The sequence below is a fragment of the Pleurodeles waltl genome, chromosome 6 (genome assembly GCF_031143425.1).
Source record: "Pleurodeles waltl isolate 20211129_DDA chromosome 6, aPleWal1.hap1.20221129, whole genome shotgun sequence".
NCBI classification, from domain to species: domain Eukaryota; kingdom Metazoa; phylum Chordata; class Amphibia; order Caudata; family Salamandridae; genus Pleurodeles; species Pleurodeles waltl.
This window is the reverse complement of record NC_090445.1, coordinates 1,330,547,722-1,330,568,368: the sequence shown is the minus strand read 5'-3', so window position 1 is coordinate 1,330,568,368 and position 20,647 is coordinate 1,330,547,722. Positions and strand designations below refer to the sequence as shown.

General features: G+C 49.7%; 1 protein-coding gene across 1 annotated transcript in view; it reads right to left on the bottom strand.

The window, feature by feature from the left end:
* The window catches only part of SH2D4B (SH2 domain containing 4B), a 1,234,963-nt gene that overhangs the window by 540,521 nt on the left and 673,795 nt on the right, over positions 1-20,647 (bottom strand). Inside the window, exon 9 of the mRNA XM_069240651.1 lies at positions 2,624-2,646. Coding sequence (XP_069096752.1) covers positions 2,624-2,646 — 23 coding nt within the window. The remainder of the gene's footprint in view (positions 1-2,623; positions 2,647-20,647) is intronic.

Genomic DNA, 20,647 nt, shown 5'->3' with positions numbered 1-20,647 from the left:
GTTTTAAGGGGGAGAGCATATGCACTTTAGCACTGGTTAGCAGTGGTAAAATACACAGAGTCCTAAAACCAGCAAAAATAGTGTAAAAAAAGTGGAGGGAGGCAGGCAAAAAGTAAGGGGTGACCACCCTAAAGCTGTTAGGTCTAACATGTGTCCCCCCCAGCTAAAAGTGGGGAGAGCTACCCAACCCCTTAGGAGCTCTCATCGCTAAGGCAGAAGTATCTGGAGAGACCATCAGCAATGGCGTGGTCAATCCCCAGCTGATGCTAAAGCCGTAAAGTCCATCTCCTGTAGGGAAATGGACCACCTCAAGAGTTTAGGAATTTCACCCCTCACCTGCATGAGCCCTCTGAGCGGCCTGTGGTCTGTTTGATCCCGGAAGTGAGTCCCAAACAGGTATGGTCTCAGCTTCTTCAGTGCCCAGACCACAGCAAATGCTTCTCTTTCAATAGCACTCCACCTCTGTTCCCGTGGTAATAGTCTTCTGCTAATAAACACTATTGGTTGGTCTAGGCCCTCCTCATTCAGTTGTGCCAGGACCGCCCCTATGCCATGCTCTGAAGCATCTGTCTGCACGATGAATTCCCTGGAGTAATCAGGTGCCTTGAGCACAGGGGGCTATGCACATGGCTTCCTTCAGGGATACAATGGCTTTTTGGCAAGCCTCTGTCCAATTCAACAACCTAGGTTGTTTCTTGGATGTGAGTTCTGTTAAGGGGGCAACTATGGTGCCATTACCCTTGACAAATCTTCTGTAGTATCCGGTGAGACCTAAGAAGGCTCTCACCTCTGGGTTCTAGGTGGTTGCCAAGCCTTGATGGTTTCAATCTTGGCCTGGAGGCGCTGCGCCTTGCCACCACCTACTAGGTGTCCCAATTAAACCATGGAACCCTGCCCAATATGGCACGTATTGGCCGTGATGGTCAGGCCTGCCTGTTGCAGGGTCTGGAGCACCTCCTTGAGGTGCAGCAGGAGTTCCTCCCAGCTAGAACTATAAATGCCGATGTCGTCTAGGTAGGCTGTGCAGAAGGCATCCTTTCCTGCTAGGACCCCGTTAACCAACCGTTAGAAGGTAGCAGGGGCATTTTTCAGTCCAAAGGGCATGATCCAGAACTGGTAATGGCCCTCAGGAGTAGAAAAAGTGGATCTCCCTTTTGCCCCCTCAGTCAAGGCGATCTGATAGTACCCTGGTGTGAGATCAAATGTACTGAGGAACCTGGCAGTGCCTAGCCTGTCTACAAGCTCAATAACTCAGGGGATGGGGTGAGCATCTGTCTTTGTGACAGAGTTGTGACCCCAGTAGTCCACACAGAACCTAAGCTCTGGCTTGGCACCGGGAGCAGCAGCCTTGGAAACCAACAATACTGGGCTGGCCCAGGCATTGCTGGACTTCTCAATTACCCCACAAGCCAGCATCTTGGCAACTTCAGCCTTGATGCTGGACCTCACATTATCTGACACTCTGTAAATTCTGTTCTTTACATGGGGACTGTCTCCTGTGTCTATTTCATGGACACATAAGTGTGTGAGTCCAGGGGTGAGGGAAACAGGGACGAGAACTGCTCCAGTAACTCATAACAGTCCCCTCTCTGAACTAGGGTCACGGAGTCAGAGAGATTGACACCCTCCACTGACCCATTACCTTCCTTGATAGAGAGGCGGTCGGGGAGAGGCTCACTTTTCTCTTCCATACCCTCATCTCTTACCAGAAGTATGTTGACTTCAGCCGTCTCAAAATGGGGCTTCAGTCTGTTCTGGTGGAGCACCCTTAGGGGGTTTCTAGGGAACTTGAGGTCCACTAAGCAAGTGACCTCCCCCTTCTGCTCCTTGATCTTAAATGAGCCAGTCCAGCAGTCCTGGAGAGCTCTAGGCTCTACTGGCTCCATTACCCAAAAGTTTGTCTCCAGGGGAGAATTCTACCAAGGTGGCCTTCTGGTCATACCATTGCTTCATCACCTCTTGACTGGCCTTGAGGTTGCTCTTGGCCTGCTTCCAGAATTGTTGCATCTGGTTTCGAAGGGCCGGCATGTAACTGACCACATCCTGGGGAGGTTTCCTGGGAGCTTTCTCCCATCCCTCTTTTACTATGCTTAGGGGTCCCCTGACAGGCTACCCATAGAGAAGTTCAAAGGGGCTGAACCCCACCCTTTTCTGGGGCACCTCTCTATAAGCAAAGAGAAGGCATGGCAAAAGGACGTCCCACTTACAACTCATGGCCTCAAGCAGGCCTGTGATCATACCTTTTAGGGTCTTGGTGAACCTTTGCACAAGCCCATTAGATTGAGGATGGTAAGGGGTGGTGAACCGATAGGTCACCCCACATGCATCCCACATGGACTTCATGTATACAGACATGAAGTTTCTGCCTCTGTCAAACACAGTCTCCTTTGGGAATCCCACACGGGTAAATATCTTCATCAGAGGTCTGGTCACCACTGGTGCAGTCAGTGTCCTTAGAGGGATTGCATCTGGATAGCGGGTAGCATGGTCCACCAAAACCAGGATGAACCTGTTGCCTAGGATAGTTTTGGGGACCAATGACGTCGATGTCCACCCGTTCAAAGGGGGTGCCAATGATGGGGAGTGGGATCGGGGGCTTTTAGTCTTTTCCCTGTCTTCCCACTAGCCTGGCAGGTTGGGCATGACCTACAGAAAGCATCTGAGGCCATCCGCATTCAGGGCCAATAAAAGTGTGTGACAAGCCTGGCAAAGGTCTTGTCTTGCCCCAAATGTCCTGCCAGGGGGATGTTGTAAACCAAAACCCTGTAGAAAGGCCCGGTAACACTGTTGGACCACCAGCACACATGCTGCCCTAGCTTCTGGTACCTTAGGCTCACTGTAAAGGAGATTATTCTCCCAATAGATATGGCGATCGCCAGAGGCTTCACCTGCTGCCTGGGCTGTGGCCTGTTGCCTCAAACCCTGAAGAGTGGGGCACTCTTTTTGTGCTTTGCAGAACTCCTCCCTGATTGGCCCACATTCTGCTTGCCAGCCTGCAAGTTCAGGCAGGTTGCCCAGGGTGGCAATGTCCTCCCCAGTAGGCTCAGGGGCCTTCTCCTCTGAGACCCGATAACCACTGCAGGGGTACTTACGGGACCGGTTTTCCACACCACTTGCCCTTCCTCTGTGCAGCTCTCTGGGCCATTGTTCCAGGCTCCAGACGCCCGTTACTCCCTTCCCGGGCAGCCATGGACCACGTGGACATGCTGACCCACTCAGGCAAACCTAACATCTCCGGGGATACCTGAGCTCTATCTCCTTCCAGGTAATATGCTCAAGGTCGTTGCCTAACCGACAATCTACAGGCATGGCATGACTCACAGCTACTTTTAGAGTACCAGAGACCCCCCCAATCAAAGGGAACGAGAGCCACCGGCAGGTGACTCTTACGATTGTCAGCGACTATGACCTAGTGGAATGTATTGGGGATGATGTGCTCTGCAGGCACCAGCTGATTTGACCCACTGCCCAGGCTTGGAAGTATTGCCAGGCATGTGGGCTTTTGGCACCATTTCCTCATCTCCCAGGGACACTAGGGTTACCTCTGTCTGTCCCCTAAAACTATCTGCAACTACCTCCTCCCCGAGTGCTACACTAGCCAACCCAGGTGTCTGCCCTCCAGTGGGGGGCTGTGCCCGCATTGGACACTTGGAGTCGCCCTTGTAGTGACCAAACTTGGTAACCTCTAAGCATTTGGGTACAAACTGTCTGTTCTTTCTGTGAAATAACCGTGGCCTCTTTTCCGAGTCAGGTTTGGACAGGTTACCACCACCCTAGTAATTGTTTTGGGAGCCTTCTCAGAACTCATTATTTTTACGTTTTTCTCCCTCCTCATTCTTCTGGTGGAGACCTTGGCCACCTTTGTGGATGTCCCCCCAGGTACTTTCTTGGACACTCTGGTGCTAACCCAGAGGTCTGCCTCCTCAGCAAGCTTTCTAGGATTAGTCAAATTGTTGTCAACTAGGTGCTGGCGCAACTCTGTAAAGCAAACACTGAACCTATGCTCTTTCAGGATCAAATTATATAACCCCAAATAGTCATCTACTTTACTGCCCCACACCCATCCATTCAGTGCCTTACTGGAGAAATCAAAAAAGTCTACCCAGTTCTGTGTGGAGAGTTTGGTGCTGTCCCTGAACCTCTGATGGTACTTCTCAGGTGTCAGCCCAAACTTGGAAAGTAAAGCAGTTTACATGGGTGCATATGTGTTTTGATCCCTTGGATCCAATGCAAGGAGTGTGTCCCTTCCCACTACTGGTACATACTACCACAAGGCTGTCCCCATTGCTCTTCTGAAATCCCATGAGCCCTTACTGCAACTTCATAAGCAGCCAACCACTTATCAATGTCATCTCCCACCCCATAATTTGGCACCACATTTGTGGGTATACAAACCTTCTTTTCCCCAGCAGGTCCTGCATGTATGCTGCCACCATCACTGATGGACTCAGACTGCCTCACCTTGATATCCAGCTATTTGAGACTCAGTTCATGAGCCAACAAAACTTTCTTTTCAGCCAAGGCTCTCTGTCTGCTTTTCTTTCCTCTACCTCGATGTTTAACTTTGCCATTTGTAACTGACATTCTCTCTCATCCCTCCTTTCCACTGCCATCAGGCCATGGCTAGAGACACTGCTCCGTGGTTTACCAGGGGGCACAATTCAAGGGGTAACATCCCCCACTGCTGGTGGCAACTCCTCTGAGAGGCCACTCTCTGGCTCCTCCACCTCAACATTCTCTTGTGAACGGGCTTCTGCCCAAGCCCTCAGTGCCTTTTGGTACTCCTCCTTCCTGGAGACACCCCGGGTAGGTACTCCCATCCCCTTGCAGAACCTCTTCCGCTGGTTAACAGCGTATGTCTCCAGCTTGGCTAGGTCAAACTCCTCAGCTCCTGCTTGAGACCCAGCCAGAACATGTGGAGTTAGGATTAATTTAAAATGTCAGGTAGAAAAATGAAATTGCAGAAAAAGATAAAAAATCAAGGTGATCTTCAACTATGAGTAAGTAGTGTACAGATAGCTAATGTATTCACTGCACAAATATAAGTCCTATCCTCATCGCTGATCAACAATGTTAGAAATGGGGTCTTTGGTTGGCAGTCAGGTTACCCCCTGTCCAAGCAGGACCCTCACTCTAGTCAGGGTAAGTCACACAAAATCCAAATTCTCCTGTGCCCAACCTCTGGTAGCTTGGCACTGAGCAGTCAGGCATAATTTAGAAGACAATGTATAAAGTATTTGTGCAATAAATCATTCAATAACACAGTATAATACCACAAAAATACACCACACAGGCGTAGAAAAATATAAGATATTTTTCTAATGAAAAGCAGGCCAAAACAATCAAGATTTGATAAGTATATGTTGAAATATCACTGTTAAAAATGATAGAGTCTTTAGTTCTTAAAAAGCAAAAAGTGTCTTTTGCAGGCACAAAGTACCTGGTTGTGTCTAAATTATCTGCATGCGACTGCAGAGGAGGAGATGCATGGAAAACGGGGAGGAGTGCGTTGGTTTCTCCGGGCGTACACAGACAATGCGTCAATGCTTTTCCTTACAGCAAGGGCTTTGCGTCGACTTCCGGCGCGCATGCTTGGATCCTCTTTGGGTTGCGGCGTATTTGGATGTCCTGGGGGTGATGCAGAGAAATCCTCAGCACGCAGGATGAAGTCACAGGAGCCGCGTTGATCCACTGGGCGATGCAAGGCAATTTCTGCCACACGGCAGACGCTGCGTCAATTCCTCTTGAAGGAAGTCGGGCTGCGTTGTTCCGGTTCGGCGATGTGTTGATCTGGTGGGCCGTGCATCAAAGTTCCGGTCGCAACGCTGGCCCTGCATCGATCTCCACTCGGGGAGCTGGGCTGCATCATTCTGGTTCAGTAATGTGGCGATTTTCTCATCCTGTTGCAGGCTGTGCATCGTTTCCAGCAGGCTGTGAGTCATATTTTCAGTGCAGACGGATTTGTTTGCAGAAAGTGAAGTCTTTTTGGACCTGAGACTTCAGCAACAGGAGGCAAGCTCAATCCAAGCCCTTGAAGAGCACTTCTCAGCAGAGCCAGAAGGCAGCAAGGCAACACGGCAACAGCATGGCAGCAGTCCTTTACAGAAGAGCATTCCGGTGAGTCCTGGTTCAGCCAGGCAGCTTCTCTTAGCAGGTTGCAGGTTCTGATTCAGAGATTCTTTCCCAGGAGGTATCTTGTCAAGAAGTGTCTGTGATGCTAGGGTCAGGGATCCAGTTTATATACCCAAATGTGCCTTTGAAGTGGGGGAGACTTCAAAGAGTGGCTTAGAAGTGCACAAGGTGCCCTTTCAGTCCCATCCTGGCTGCCAGGGTCTCAGTAGGGGGTTAGGCAGTCCATTGTGTGAGGGCAGGCCACTGTGCTTTGACATGTAAGTGTCAGGCCCTCCACCCTTTGAGCCCAGGAAGACGTATTCAGTATGCAGATGTGTGCATGTGTGACTCAGCATCCTGTGTTTTTGGTTGTGTGGGTGAAATGCACAGGGAGGTGTCAACCAACCTAGCCAGCCGTGGATTGTAAGGCACAGAAGGATTTAAGTGCAGAGAAATGCTCACTTTCTAAAAGTAGCATTTCAAAAATAGTAATATTAAATCCAACTTCACCAGACAGCAGGATTTTGTATTACCATTCTGCCCATACTAACTATGACCCTGTTACCCATTTCAGATCAGAATCTACCAGTCAAACAGTATATGAGGGTAGCCCTAATGTTAGCCTATGAAAGGAGCTGGCCTCACAGGAGTGTAAAACAAATTTAGGAGTTTTACACTACCAGGACATATAAACTACACAGGTATGTGCCTTTTACCTACATAGCACCCTGACCTATGAGTTACCTAGGGCCTACCTCAGGGGTGATGTATATGTAGAAAGAGGGGAGTTTAAGGTTTGGCAAGTACTTTTAAATGCCAAGTCAAAGTGGCAGTGAACCTGCACACACAGGCCTTGCAGTGGCAGGCCTGAGGAATGGTTAAGGGGCTACATATGTGGGTGGCACAACTAGTGCTGCAGGCCCACTAGTAGGATTTAATCTGTAAGCCCTGGGCACATGTAGTGCACTTTACTGGGGACTTACAAGTAAATTGAATAATGCAATTGAGTATGAGCCAGTGTCACCATGTTTTAAGGGAGAGAGCATATGCATGTTAGCACGGTTTAGTAGTGGTAAAGTGCGCAGAGTCCTAAAACCAGCAAAAACAGTGTAAAAAAAGTGGAGGGAGCCAGGCAAAAAATTAGGGGTGACCACCCTAAGGCTGTCAGGTCTACCAGGGAGTGAAATTGTATTTCGACTGAGATCTGGCAAGTCCTATGTGCACCAGGACAGACCCACTGATCAGTTAGAGTAAAATTTTTGGGTCTAATTTTGCTTGTGAATCAGGGAAACTGGGAAAGAAGGAGTAGCTGCTAGAGTGAAACGCCATCATTGAAAAATCTGTAAGGTTTCTGAAGCGATTGTGTTACCCTACCTGTAGTAAACAGACAAATTGGGTTTTGTTTTTTGTTTAGTGCGCACAATAATTTTGCATTAGTCTAGTGTGAATCTGAGTTTAGAAGGACAAACCGCAAGACTGTCATCTGCTGTACATGTGTTTGCGACATCATTAGAGTCGCGCTGGGATAGGTTGGTTAGTGAGAAGGATCGCACGCGGTTTGGCAGATAACCTTGAAGCGCAATTGGTTGAGAAGGCCGGTGAAGAGGATTCTGGGATTGAAAGTCACTTCCAGATTTGATTTAGAATAACATAAAGGTTGCAGAAATGAAATTTTTTAAAGCATTAAAGAGTGCCCTAAGGGGAGATTAGTATATTAAAGCAAGTATAGGGGATAATGCACCACCTGTAGGTACACCTGCCTACATTGTAATTGAAGAAAAGGGTGCTGCACAATGTCTTTTGCTGAAACAATGGTGCAAAGTGACAGAGAAAGATTGGAGCTTAGCGTTTCCTGCCCATGGAACGTTTAATTTGAGGAGGTTAGAGAATCTGAGGAAGGTGCTATATGATTTGAAACCTCCTCCGAGACCAGCACAGTTCGAGGCATTAGCAATCTGGGAATTAGTAGTCAGACAGCAACAGAAGTTTGAGAGGAGAATGAGAAGGCAGAAAAGATGCTAGCAGAGGCTTGATGGGACAGCAATCAGAAATTTTGGAGAACCGAGACAGTACAGGGAATTAAGTTGTTTCCTGCAATTACACAGGACAGAGAGAGAGAGAAGAAAGGAAAGCTACCAGGAAGACGAACATAAGTCCCTCTGAGAATAGGGAGCAGTGATAAAAAGAGTCTAGGAGATCTTTAACACTTAAAGAAGAGTCAGATAAAGATGAGTTCATTTTACAGCTACTAAGAAATCATCCCCCACACCATGCAGCACAAGACAGCGGTCCAAGCAACAGTGTAAACCATTCAGCAACGGTGAACATGACGATGATTCCAGTGCAGATAAATCCTAGCATGACACAGAGCCCAATGCAGAGCAGTCTTAATCTGCCTACTACATTGGCAGCTCAAAAAATGTGATGCTACATCCGAATGTTCAGAGAATTTATCCTCATGTACCCATTGTAGAAACTGCATCTAATCTAGTTGTGCCAATGGGACAGGTTTTCCAGAAAGCAACATTGGTTCAGACAGAGCCAACTCCACTCTTACTGCCTCAAGTGCAGCCACAAGCAATGCCAAAGAACATTTCTATAATATGGACACAGACAGATATGTCCATATTGATAAGTCAGAATATGAAAATTATGCACCCACAGAACCCAAATGTTAGACCAAGTCCAGATGCTATATCTGTACCCGTCACCATTGGCCCAGTCACACCCTTGTTTGCCCAGGGAAACAACAGTACAAATGAACAGGGAGCCCTGAGTCAGAATTCAATCAGGGGAGGACTCAATTAGAGTACCAGAGTAGTCGGTCCTGTGGGACAGATCTTTGATGGGACAGGATCATTGTTAGACCTTAGTCCTTTCAGAGTCCCTCCGAAATTCTGGAACTGTGTCAAACATCAGTCGTAGCCTGAAATTACTGAGACCGCAGTCTCCAAAACTAACTGTACAACTGTTGCCTAATACCCAGCCCAATAACATTTCACCGGCAAGTTTGACTGCCCAACAATTCACTGAATGGCTGGATAAGCTACTCTGCAGAGTGCTCCTAGGGGAGAGGAGTGCTTGAACTATACTAGACTAGGAATGGAAGCGGGTGAACTTATCAAAGGAACTATGGGTGTGAACAGACTCAAGTCCTACACCAAAGCAGAAATGAGATACTTGTGCCTGAAAATTACAAGGGAAACAAGTGATGTGCATCAAAAGCCAGCAGACTTAGCAGATAAATACGACATAGAAATAGAGAAAACAAAACACATTGAGAGGAGTTACAGGCTAGATTTTGACTCTAAAGATTTCAAACACATGAGATCTGTAGGAATTAAGGTACACCTTAGGTAGTTACTTCAAAGCGTCCAGACATGGGGAGCCTTAGACAAATGGGAAGGCAGATGGGTAAAGAAAAGAGATAAAAGGAAAAGGGATTCCGCAAACCTCACTGCAAATGCGTAGCAGGTCGAGGACTTGGTAAATATTTTACCAATGAGAGAGATTTCAGGAGGGAATTTTGTCCATGTCCCTTGGAGCAGAAGTGACATTGTGTAATTTACAAATGATTATCCCAGGTTGAGAGAGAAACCAAGTAGAATGCTACCAGCAGACAGTCAGGTTTGTGAGCGTAGATTGGCCGAAAAAGGAACCAGAGAGAGACCCGATTACAGGCGTACCCTCTCTTGAGGTAATGAAGTATTACTATAAAGTGATAGAGTTTTTGAAAACCAGAATTTAACTCAAAAACATTAACTGGCAGAGAATAGATAGGACAGCCCAGGAAGCAAATCAATACATGCACATTATGAGAGATTGTTGCAGGCCTTTAAGCATTAAAGGGATAGAGAAACAATTGAGCCGAAAGACATAATTCATTTTGTGTTCAGATTTGTGGAAGGATTGAGACCTGAGATTAGCCAGATGATTAAAAATCAGTTGATTTGGTGGCAAGCAAAGCTGACTGATGAGGTACTGCAATATGCAAAGTATTGTAGTGACGAGACTGAGTTTAGCAGTGAAAGATGAAAGAAAAGGCGACAGTGATGCAGATTACTGCAGCACAAACAGGGATGCAGGGAAAGTTTTTGCAGCAGCAGGAAAATATGGTGTTTCAAACCCAAGCCAGAGGTAGACGTCGCAGAGGAATGGGAAACGGAAACCATAGTCCCAATTTGGGTACTGATGGTTCAGAATGACGTGCAGGGAATGAAGAGATTGTTGCCATGTCACGCTTGTGGAGGAATATGACGTTTGAAGCAGGAGTGTCAGATGATGGTACAGGAAGGTGCTGTTTAGCAAACAAGTGACAACAATTCATTCCAAAACATGAGAGGCCCAAGAATGAGGGGCCATAATCCAAATTTTCAAAGCAATATGAATCAGATGCAGAATTTTCAACCCATGAAGCAGGTGCAGATGCCACGTATGCAGATGGCACAGTCAAAGTCATTGCAACAATGGTACACAGACATCAAATCCAAATACCTCAAGCCCCAATGAAACAGCAACAGGTGATTCTTAATTAACAGGTCACGGGTTAAAGGTTTAACCAGTGATAACATAGTACAACAATTCCCATTACACAATGAGAATGGAATAAACAATGATTGCATGAATGAGAGTTTGGACGAAGAGGAATGTGTGCTTGCAGCTTCCTTAGAAGTAGATCAGAAAGGTCCATATGTGAAAGGAAAAGTAATTGGTCACAAAGTCTCATTTTTGGTTAACACGGGAGCTACACGCTCTATAGTGAAAACTGCAGAAGTTGGAACCTGCCCCTTTCAGGAAAAACAGTCCAGATTGCAGGAGTAGCGAATCAGTATTTGACCAACCCATTTGCAGAACCAGTTCAGGTTAAAATTGGCTATTTTAAGGGATTACACAAATTTGTAGTTTGTGACTCAAGCCCTGAATCCTTACTGGGAAGGGACTTGCTGTGCAAAATGAGATTCTCAATTACTTGCTCAAATTATGGAATTGAGATTCAGACCAACAGTGATGATGAGGATGACCCAGCTCCAGAGACAGAGGGTGAGATAACCTGCTGATTAGCTTCTTTCAAGTTTTCACAGTGAAGGATCTTCATTCTGACTTACAAGGAACAGTTAAAGAGAAAGTGTGGGATTTGACAGGGAAAGACATTGGTTTAATAAAGGGAGTTGAGCCAGTTAAGGTTCCAGTGAAGTTGAACGCAATTTTCCCCAGATTCCTCAGTATCACATGACACAGGATATCATTGAGAAGGTTGCACCCATAATTGTACAATTTGTGAACCAAGTGGTTTTGAAGGAAGAATTGAGCAGTCCATGTAATTCACGGATAAAGGGATTGAGAAAGCCCTGTGAGAAAGTTTGAATTGTTCAAGATCTGAGAAAAATAAATCACATTGTGTTTAAATTCTGTTCCGTAGTGCCAAATCTAGCCGTAATTTTGTTTCAGATCCCATGTGATGCTGGATGGTTTACCGTTATAGACTTGTCACAAGCATTCTTTTCTGTGCCTCTTCATGAGGATAGTCAATTTCTCTTCTGTTTCAAATTTTTAGATCCAGTCTACAGTTGGTGTAGAATTCCTCAAGGGTTTTCAGGGTCACCTTCTATTTTCAACCAAATCTTGAAAAAGAAACAGGAATCGTTGGAAATGCCTTTCCAATCGACAGCGGTACAGTACATTGATTTGTTGATTGCCACCAAAACAAAGGAAGAATGCAAATATGACACGATTGCCTTATTGAACCATTTAAGAAAGAATGGCCATAAAGTCCCTCATTACAAAATTGGTGGTAAATCCCGCTTACCGCCGTGCAGAAGACCGCCAACACACTGCTGCGGCGGTGGAATTCTGCTACAGCTATTACAACCCACAGCTCAGAATCCGCCAAAATCCAGACACCCACACAAGTCCGCCACACCAAAGGTCAGTGATAAACTGTTGATAACAAAACCGACACCGTCACGGCAACAGGAATATGCCCACACTATCATGACCCACGAATCCACGTGGCGGTCTTTCAACTGCGGTAATCCATTGGCGGTACACACCGCCACACTCAAAATACACACACATTTACAAAACACATCCACATTGGACAATTCGAAATACACACACCTGATACACATACACACACCACTCCAACACACCCAATCCAATATAAAACACACACCCACATCACCCACAAACCCTTACGACCAGAATTGCGACAGAAGGCCAGAGAGAGACACCACTAGAAACAACACTAGCATCCACAGGCCCACAACATAATCACTCACACAACATCCACACACCTCAGATAACAAACACATCCCCTCACACATCACAAACGACACCACCTCACACATCACCCACACCATATCATGGCACCTCAACGACACCCCAGGTTCTCTGAGGATGAGCTCAGGGTCATGGTGGAGAAAATCGTCCAGGTAGAGCCACAGCTATTCGGATCACAGGTGCAGCACACCTCCATTGCTAGGAAGATGGAGCTATGGCACAGAATCGTCAACAGGGTCAACACAGTGGGACAGCATCCAAGAACACGGGATGACATCAGGAAGAGGTGGAACGACCTACGGGGGAAGGTGCGTTCTGTAGTCTCCAGGCACCAGATTGCAGTACAGAGGACTGGCGGTGGACCCCCACCTCCTCCCCCCAAACTAACAACATGGGAGGAGCAGGTCTTGGTAATACTGCATCCTGAGGGCCTCGCAGGAGTAGCAGGAGGAATGGACTCTGGTAAGGTAACTCTTAACTATTATATCCCCCATCCTACCTGCATGCCATCACATACCCCCACCCTTACCCCATCACTCCAACACCTCACATATGTCCCCCTATCACAACCCACACATCCCAACACCAAGCCCTGCATGCAACACCAAAGCTTGGACACCCATCACCAAAGCATGTCCACTACAGATACCCTCACACACCCCAAACCAAATGCACACAAGGACCTAGACAAGAATGAAAGCACTGGAGTACAGGGTAACTCACCCATTGCACATGATGGCACACGCAGATGCAATAATCATGCCTTTACACCCCTGCAGGACCCCTACCCAACGTCACCGGACATGAGGTTCCAGACATGTCCAGTCCCCCCACAGAATAGGCCCACAGTGATGACAGCAGCTCTGCATAACTGGATCAAGATGACCAGCCCAGCCCATCTGGGACCTCGGGACAGTCGGTTCCCCTGACACAGTCACAAGCCACCACAGAGCCTCCCCCCTCAGGAAACACCATCACAGCACCCACCCAGCGGGCCCATCCCTCTGTCCCCAGGACACGTCAAGCAGCAGTGTGTCCACCACTACAGGGTACCCTGGCAAACCCACCACCCCAAGAAAATCAGTGACCTGGGGGCAGTGGCAGTGGGCACACGGTTCAGGGGACAGAGGAACTGGAAAACAGGGGAACTGGGAGGACTGCTGTGCAACAGGGGGAAGACAGGCCCAGGGAACCCACTCTCCACGAGGACCTTTCCAACATCATGGGAGCATACCATCATTCCCAGGAGACGATGGCAACAGTACTGGCCAACTTTCAAGAGACCCAGCGGCTGCATGAGGAACACTATCTGGGGATCAGGGAGGAACTCAAGTCCATCAACACCACCCTGGTCACCATTGATGGGGTGCTGCAGGACCTAGTCAACACCAGGAGGGACACTGTGGCACAACAAGGGGCCCCTGACACTAGCCTTGATGATGAACAGCCCACCACCTCCGCCGGCGCTAGTGGACAGTAGGCACCGCCAAAGGGCCACAACACCAGCACCCCAGCCCCTGCAGATGGAGACCCACCCCGCAAATGGTCCCTGAGATCCAGGAACAAGACAGAGAACATTGCCAAGATCCCCGCCAGGAAATGAGACCCCTCTGAATGTCATCCTTCTGTCCCACTTTGTCACCCTCTCCATCCATCAACTGCCCTTGCTCCACTTCCTATGCCCCTTTGGACAATGCACCTGTGAAACAAATAGACTGGACTCTGCAATGGACATACCTCCACCATCACCCCTGACCATTTTACAACTCCCTCCACTTATTTGCACAAAAAATAAACACACATCAATCTCAAAACAATCTGGAGTCAGTCTGTGCTTTCACAACTCTGTAATTGCAATAACAATGGAATATATCAATGTCAATTTAAATGTCAAGATACCGATGCAACACAGCTCTAGTCCATGAGGTAATATAGCAGAGATCACAAAGTGGGACCCACATCTGTTAAATGGAAAGGCAAAGTGACAAGTCAGGGTCCATACACGGGATGAAAATGACAGACTTATGATAGGTCAAAAACTAGTATGAGATGTGCGGGCAGTGATATTTTCCTACCTTTGTCTCACTGGAAGTATAGCTGGATAACGTTGTTTCTGTTGTTGACATCCTCTTCTTCAGCCTCCTCTTCTTCACTGTCCACAGGCTCCACAGCTGCCACAAGACCTCCAGCTGGACCATCCTCCTGCAAAAAAGGCACTTGTCATTGCAAAGCCAGGTTGTGCAGCATATAGCAGGCCACGATGATCTGGCACACCTTCTTTGGTGAGTAGTAGGGAGAACCACCTGTCATATGGAGGCACCGGAACCTGGCCTTAAGGAGGCTGAAGGTTCTTTCTATAATCCTCCCAGTTCGCCCATGTGCCTCATTGTAGCGTTCCTCTGCCCTTGTCCTGGGATTTCTCACTGGGGTCAGTAGCCATGACAGGTTGGGGTAACCAGAGTCACCTAAAAATATAGAGGGACAACTGTTAGACACACACTAACCCGTAGGGGCAACCCCAGACCCAGTCAACTATTCACAGGGTATAGAGTCCTTGTCCTCACCTATTAGCCACACACGGTGCCCCTGGAGTTGGCCCATCACATAAGGGATGCTGCTATTCTTCAGAATGTAAGCGTCATGCACTGAGCCAGGAAACTTGGCATTCACATGGGAGATGTACTGGTCGGCCAAACACACTATCTGCACATTCATCGAATTGTAGCTCTTCTCGTTTCTGTACACCTGTTCACTCCCGCGGGGGGAACCAAGGCCACATGTGTCCGATCAATGGCACCTATGATGTTGGGGATATGTCCCAGGGCATAGAAGTCACCTTTCACTGTAGGCAAATCATCCACCTGAGGGAAAACTATGTAGCTGCGCATGTGTTTCAGCAGGGCAGACAACACTCTGGACAACACGTTAGAGAACATTGGCTGGGACATCCCTGATGCAATGGTCACTGTGGTTTGAAAAGACCCACTTGCCAGGAAATGGCGTACTGACAGGACCTGCACTAGAGGGGGGATCCCTATGGGATGGCGGATAGCTGACATCAGGTCTGGCTCCAACTGGGCACAAAGTTCATGGATTGTTGCACGATCAAGTCTGTAGGTGACTATTACGTGTCTCTCTTCCATTGTCGACAGGTCCACCAGCGGTCTGCACACCGGAGGATGCCGCCATCTCCTCACCTGCCTCAGCTGACGTGCCCTATGGACGAGTGAGCAGAGAGTCAGCCAACACTGAGGTATAACAAAATGTCATTACCACACATTTATTAATCCGCAATGTGCCTGTTACTGTCTGTATGCAAGGCCTAGATAGGTGTGATGCAGTTATTATTAATGCTATGTGGCACCCTGAAATGGTGGCTGCCTGACCTGTAAGGTGGGACAAGGGGATTTGAGGTAACTGCACTGGCGTTCAACACCGTCGCGGTAGGCGGTCGAAGACCACGGCGCAATCCTGCATTGGCTAACATTGGACCCTATGGGTCCCTGGAGCCAATGACGATGTACGCCGACGGCGACGGTACGCACCGCCGGGGACGTGACCGCCATTTTCTGTCTGTTCACTCACTTGATACCTGACCTTTGACACGAGAGGACCTACACCGCAAGTGCTGCTGTGACCTGGGTCTGGAAGCGACGATGGCTCATGTGTCTGGGGAAAGGGCCCCTGCATTCACTTCGGAGGAGTTGGAGAAGTTAGTGGATGGGGTCGTCCCCCAGTACACGCTACTCTACGGTCCTCCAGACAAACAGGTGAGTACACTGTGAGCATGCTGCATGGGCAATGCCTGTTTGGAGTGTTGTGGCTGGAAGATACATTGGGGGGGGGGGGACTGAGGCCTGCATGTGCAGACGGTGAGTGCATATGCGTCAGGGCAAGGGTCGGAATGTGGGCCAATGAGTATGACAGTCCAGACGGGTAAAGAATATCCTTTTCCCCTGTACAATTCCTCTAGGTCAGTGCCCACCAGAAGAAGGATATTTGGCGTGCCATTGCCAAGGACGTCCGGACCCTGGGGGTCCACCACAGATGGAGCACCCACTGCAGGAAAAGATGGGAGGACATTCGCCGCTGGAGCAAGAAGACGGCGGAGGCCCAGCTGGGGATGGCCTCCCAATGTGGGAGGGGTGCCCGTCACACCATGACCCCCCTGATGTTCCGGATCCTGGCAGTGGCGTATCCGGAGTTGGATGGGTGCTTGAGGGCATCACAGCCTCCACAATGGGGTGATTACAGTCACAATCATCTGTCTCTGCGCGCATTACGAGGTGTCTGGGTAGGGGAGGTGGGCAGTGGGTTCCCCTAGGCCAGGGCGAGCTTGGTAGACAAGGTCCCTTGTGAGGCAGGTTCAGTGGCACCCCAAACCCACTAGTGGTTAGTGCAATCTACGCCTAGTCAGGCTCCTGTGACTTCCATGTGTGCAGCAATTGGGCATAGGCCTTGTACCCCATGGCCCTGTGAATAATCTAGGAACTATAAGTGCATGGCGTAGTGCAGAGGTCTGCTGTGTCTGTAGTGTCCGCCAATGGTACTGGTGTTGCATGCACTGAACATGTCTTTCTTCTGTCTTCCCCCCCCCTTTTTGTGGTCTCCCTGTTCTTGTGTGCAATAGCATCATCAGGCGGAGGAGCAGTGGCACCGGAGCAGGAGGGAGCTGCATCCCGCTTGGCCCTGGAGGGAGAAACAACGGAGTCTGAAGCCACCAGTGGGACAGAGGGTGAGGGGAGCTCCACGGCTGGGACAGGAGCAGAGACCAGCAACAGTGACTCCTCCTCAGATGGGAGCTCCCTTACGGTGACGCGCCCCTCTGTGCCCCCCGCATCAATAGGTACAGCCGCCACCCGCCCTACCAGCACCGCCCTCCCAGCAGCCCCTCAGCCTGTGTACCATGCCTGCTCACCCAGGACGGTGGGCATCTCCTTCGCCCCAGGCACCTCAGGCCCTGCCCCAGTCAGCCCTGCTGCCCTCAGCGAGGAGGCTATTGACCTCCTGAGATCCCTCATTGTTGGGCAGTCTGCCATTCTGAATGCCATCCAGGGTGTTGAGAGGCATTTGCAACAAACAAATGCATACTTGGAGGGCATTCTTTCAGGCCAGGCAGCCCAACAGAGAGCATTTCAGGCTCTGGCCTCAGCACTGATGGCAGCCTTTGTCCCTGTGTCTAGCCTCCCACCTCCAACTTCCTCCACCCAGACCAAATCCCCTGTACCTCAGCCTATCCCAAGCACACCATCAGACCAGCATGCACACACATCAACACACAAGGGTGGTTCAGGCAAACGTAAGCACCACACATCCCACAGGCACTCACACAAGCATCATACCCATGCAGACATACCAACATCCACTTCTTCCACTGTCTCCCTCCTCCCTCCCAATCTTGTCTACACTCACACCTGCATGCACTACATCTTCAGCCACTACCTCCATCACCAGCACGCCCATCACCACAAACCACTCACGTGCACTCACCACCCCACTACCATTCACACATCCCCAGTGTCCTCTCCCAGTGTGTCAGTGAGCCCTCCTCCCAAAGTAAACAGACGCAGGCACACACCCACCCAACAGCCATCTACCTCACAAAAGCCTCCAGCCCATGCACCTTCACACAAATCCAGCAGACGTACACCTCCTACAACCACTACCTCTTCCTCCACTCCCAAACCCCCTCCATCTACCCATCCCAGTGTGTCTAAAAAACTTTTCCTGGCTAATATTGACCTCTTCCCTACACCTCCCCCCGTCCTTCCCCTAGGGCCAGGCTTTCAAGGTCTCAACCCACCACCTCAGCCACCACATCCCCAGGCACAGTGGTGCCAGCAACTGTGGGCTATGGGAGTGCGCCAACCATCAGGGCTGCCAGTGTGCCACGGAGCGAGGGCAAGAACATTCCGCCACCTGCAAAACTAAAAAAGTTGCCCACATCTGGGAGAAAGAAGCAGAAAACACCTTCCACCCAGGGCTCAGGGAAAACTAAAGGCGATAGTGGCAAGACAGCTGCGCCACCTCCAGGGTGGGGAAGGGTCAGAAACTCAAGGTCTGCTCAGGAGAGGGCATAGTGGCACCGACTGAGGGACCAGTGTCACACCTTCTGTCCACGTCGACAGCAACCTGTACGACGGAGAAGACCACCACCTGCACCGCCACCTGCACCATCGCCAGCACTGCCGCCACAGAGCCTGCCGCCAGCACCGCTGCCACAGAGCCAGCAGCCAGCACCACTGCCACACAGCCCGCAGCCAGCAGTGCCGCCACAGAGCCCACAGCCAGCACAGCCGCCACAGAGCCCGTAGCCAGCACCGTCGCCACGGAGCCCGCAGCCAGCACTGCTGCCACAGAGCCTGCCACCTGCACCACAGCCACAGAGCCCGCCGCTAGCACCGACGCCACAGAGTCCGCCGCAAGCACCGCCAGTGGCCCCGCGACATCCTCAGCCAGTGGCACCACCGCAGACATGGCTGCCATCCCCCATGGTCATTCGTCTGATGAAGCACTCTGGGCACCAAGCCCCATCCAGTACCAGTGGAGTATCACATCCACTACTTCTGTCCTTGGTAGGATGAAGCACTCTGGGCACCAAGCTCCCTCCAGAACCAGTGGAGTATCAAATCCACTACCTCTGACCTTGGTAGGATGAAGCACTCTGGGCACCAAGCCCCCTCCAGAACCAGTGGAGTTTCACATCCATTACTTCTGTCCTTGGCAGGATGAAGCACTCTGGGCACAAAGCCCCCTCCAGAACCAGTGGAGTATCACATCCACTACCTCTGTCCTTGGCAGGATGAAGCACTCTGGGCACAAGGCCCCCTCCAGAACCAGTGGAGAAAGGCATCCACTTGTGATACTGTGGCTTTGCACTACCCAGGATAAAGCAGTGGGCAACCCACCCACTGGAGAGACTTGAGAGACTGTGGCTTTGCACTCCCCCGGATAAAGCAGTGGGCAAACCACTCACTGGAGAGACTTGAGAGACTGTGGCTTTGCACTCCTCAGGATAAAGCAGTGGGCAAACCACCCACTTGAGAGACGTGAGAGACTTAGACTTTGCACTCCCCAGGATAACGCAGTGGGCAAACCACCTACTGGAGAGACTTGAGAGACTGTGGCTTTGCTTTCCCCATGATAAAGCAGTGGGCAAACCACCCACTGGAAAGACTTGAGAGACTGTGGCTTTGCACTCCCTATGATAAAGCAGTGGGTAAACCACCCACTGGAGAGACTTGAGAGACTGTGGCTTTGCACTCCCCAGGATAAAGCAGTGGGCAAACCACCCACTGGAGAGACTTGAGAGACTGTGGCTTTGCACTCCCCAGGATACATCAATGGGCATGGAGCCCCCTCGTGGAGCAGTGGCGTCGTGCATTCATCAGGCTTAGGTCCCCCCCCTCCCCTTGAGGTGCCTGTTTATTTTCCATCTGATGCCCATCCAGTGTTCTCTCCGTTTTGCGTCAGGTATCTTATGTGGGCTCGCCCATGCATTTTGGGCCTAGTGGTCCACGGACAATGATTTGTGCACTATTCGGACTTGTGTTGTTGGTGTACATAATTGTATATACTGTATTTATAGTTTTGACTACCTGATCTTTTTTATTACAATTGTTCAAATCAATTCCTTTTGTCCTTGCGTTATTGAAGGAGGCCGTTGGGGGTGTAAATGTAATGTTGCAGCATGTATTTGTGTGTCTGGTGTTGTGGGTGAGGGTGGGGGTGTTGTGTGTGTGTGTCACTCTCTTTTCTCTCCCCCCTCCTTTGTGTTGTAGGTGCAGTACTCACCGTGGTCGTCGCCGCTGTCTCTGGAACTCCTGATAGAGGAGCAGGAAGACGATCGCCGGAAGGATGTGAAGTTCTGGCTCTATCGCGTCCTGGTTCCTCGTGGGGTGTCGAGAGGTGAGTGGTTTCCCCTTCTGTGTACTGTTTCTGACGTGTTTATGATCACGTTGGTTCCACCCCAGAAAAGGTGGCGGATTGGCATCCTGTGATAGGGTGGGCGGTACATTGTCTTCCGTCTGTCTGTTGGCGGTTACAACCGCGCTGTTTATTTGTACCGCCGTGGCGGTCGGAGTGTTAAAGTGGCTGTCTATGTTGGCGGTTTCCGTCGTGGTCGTAATTCCATTTTTTTTGCCCGCCTGTTGGCGGTGTTACCGCCACTTTAACACCGACCACCAGGGTTGTAATGAGGGCGAAAGTGTCACCAACTAAATTACAATACTGTGAAATATTTGAGCCACCAAATTGA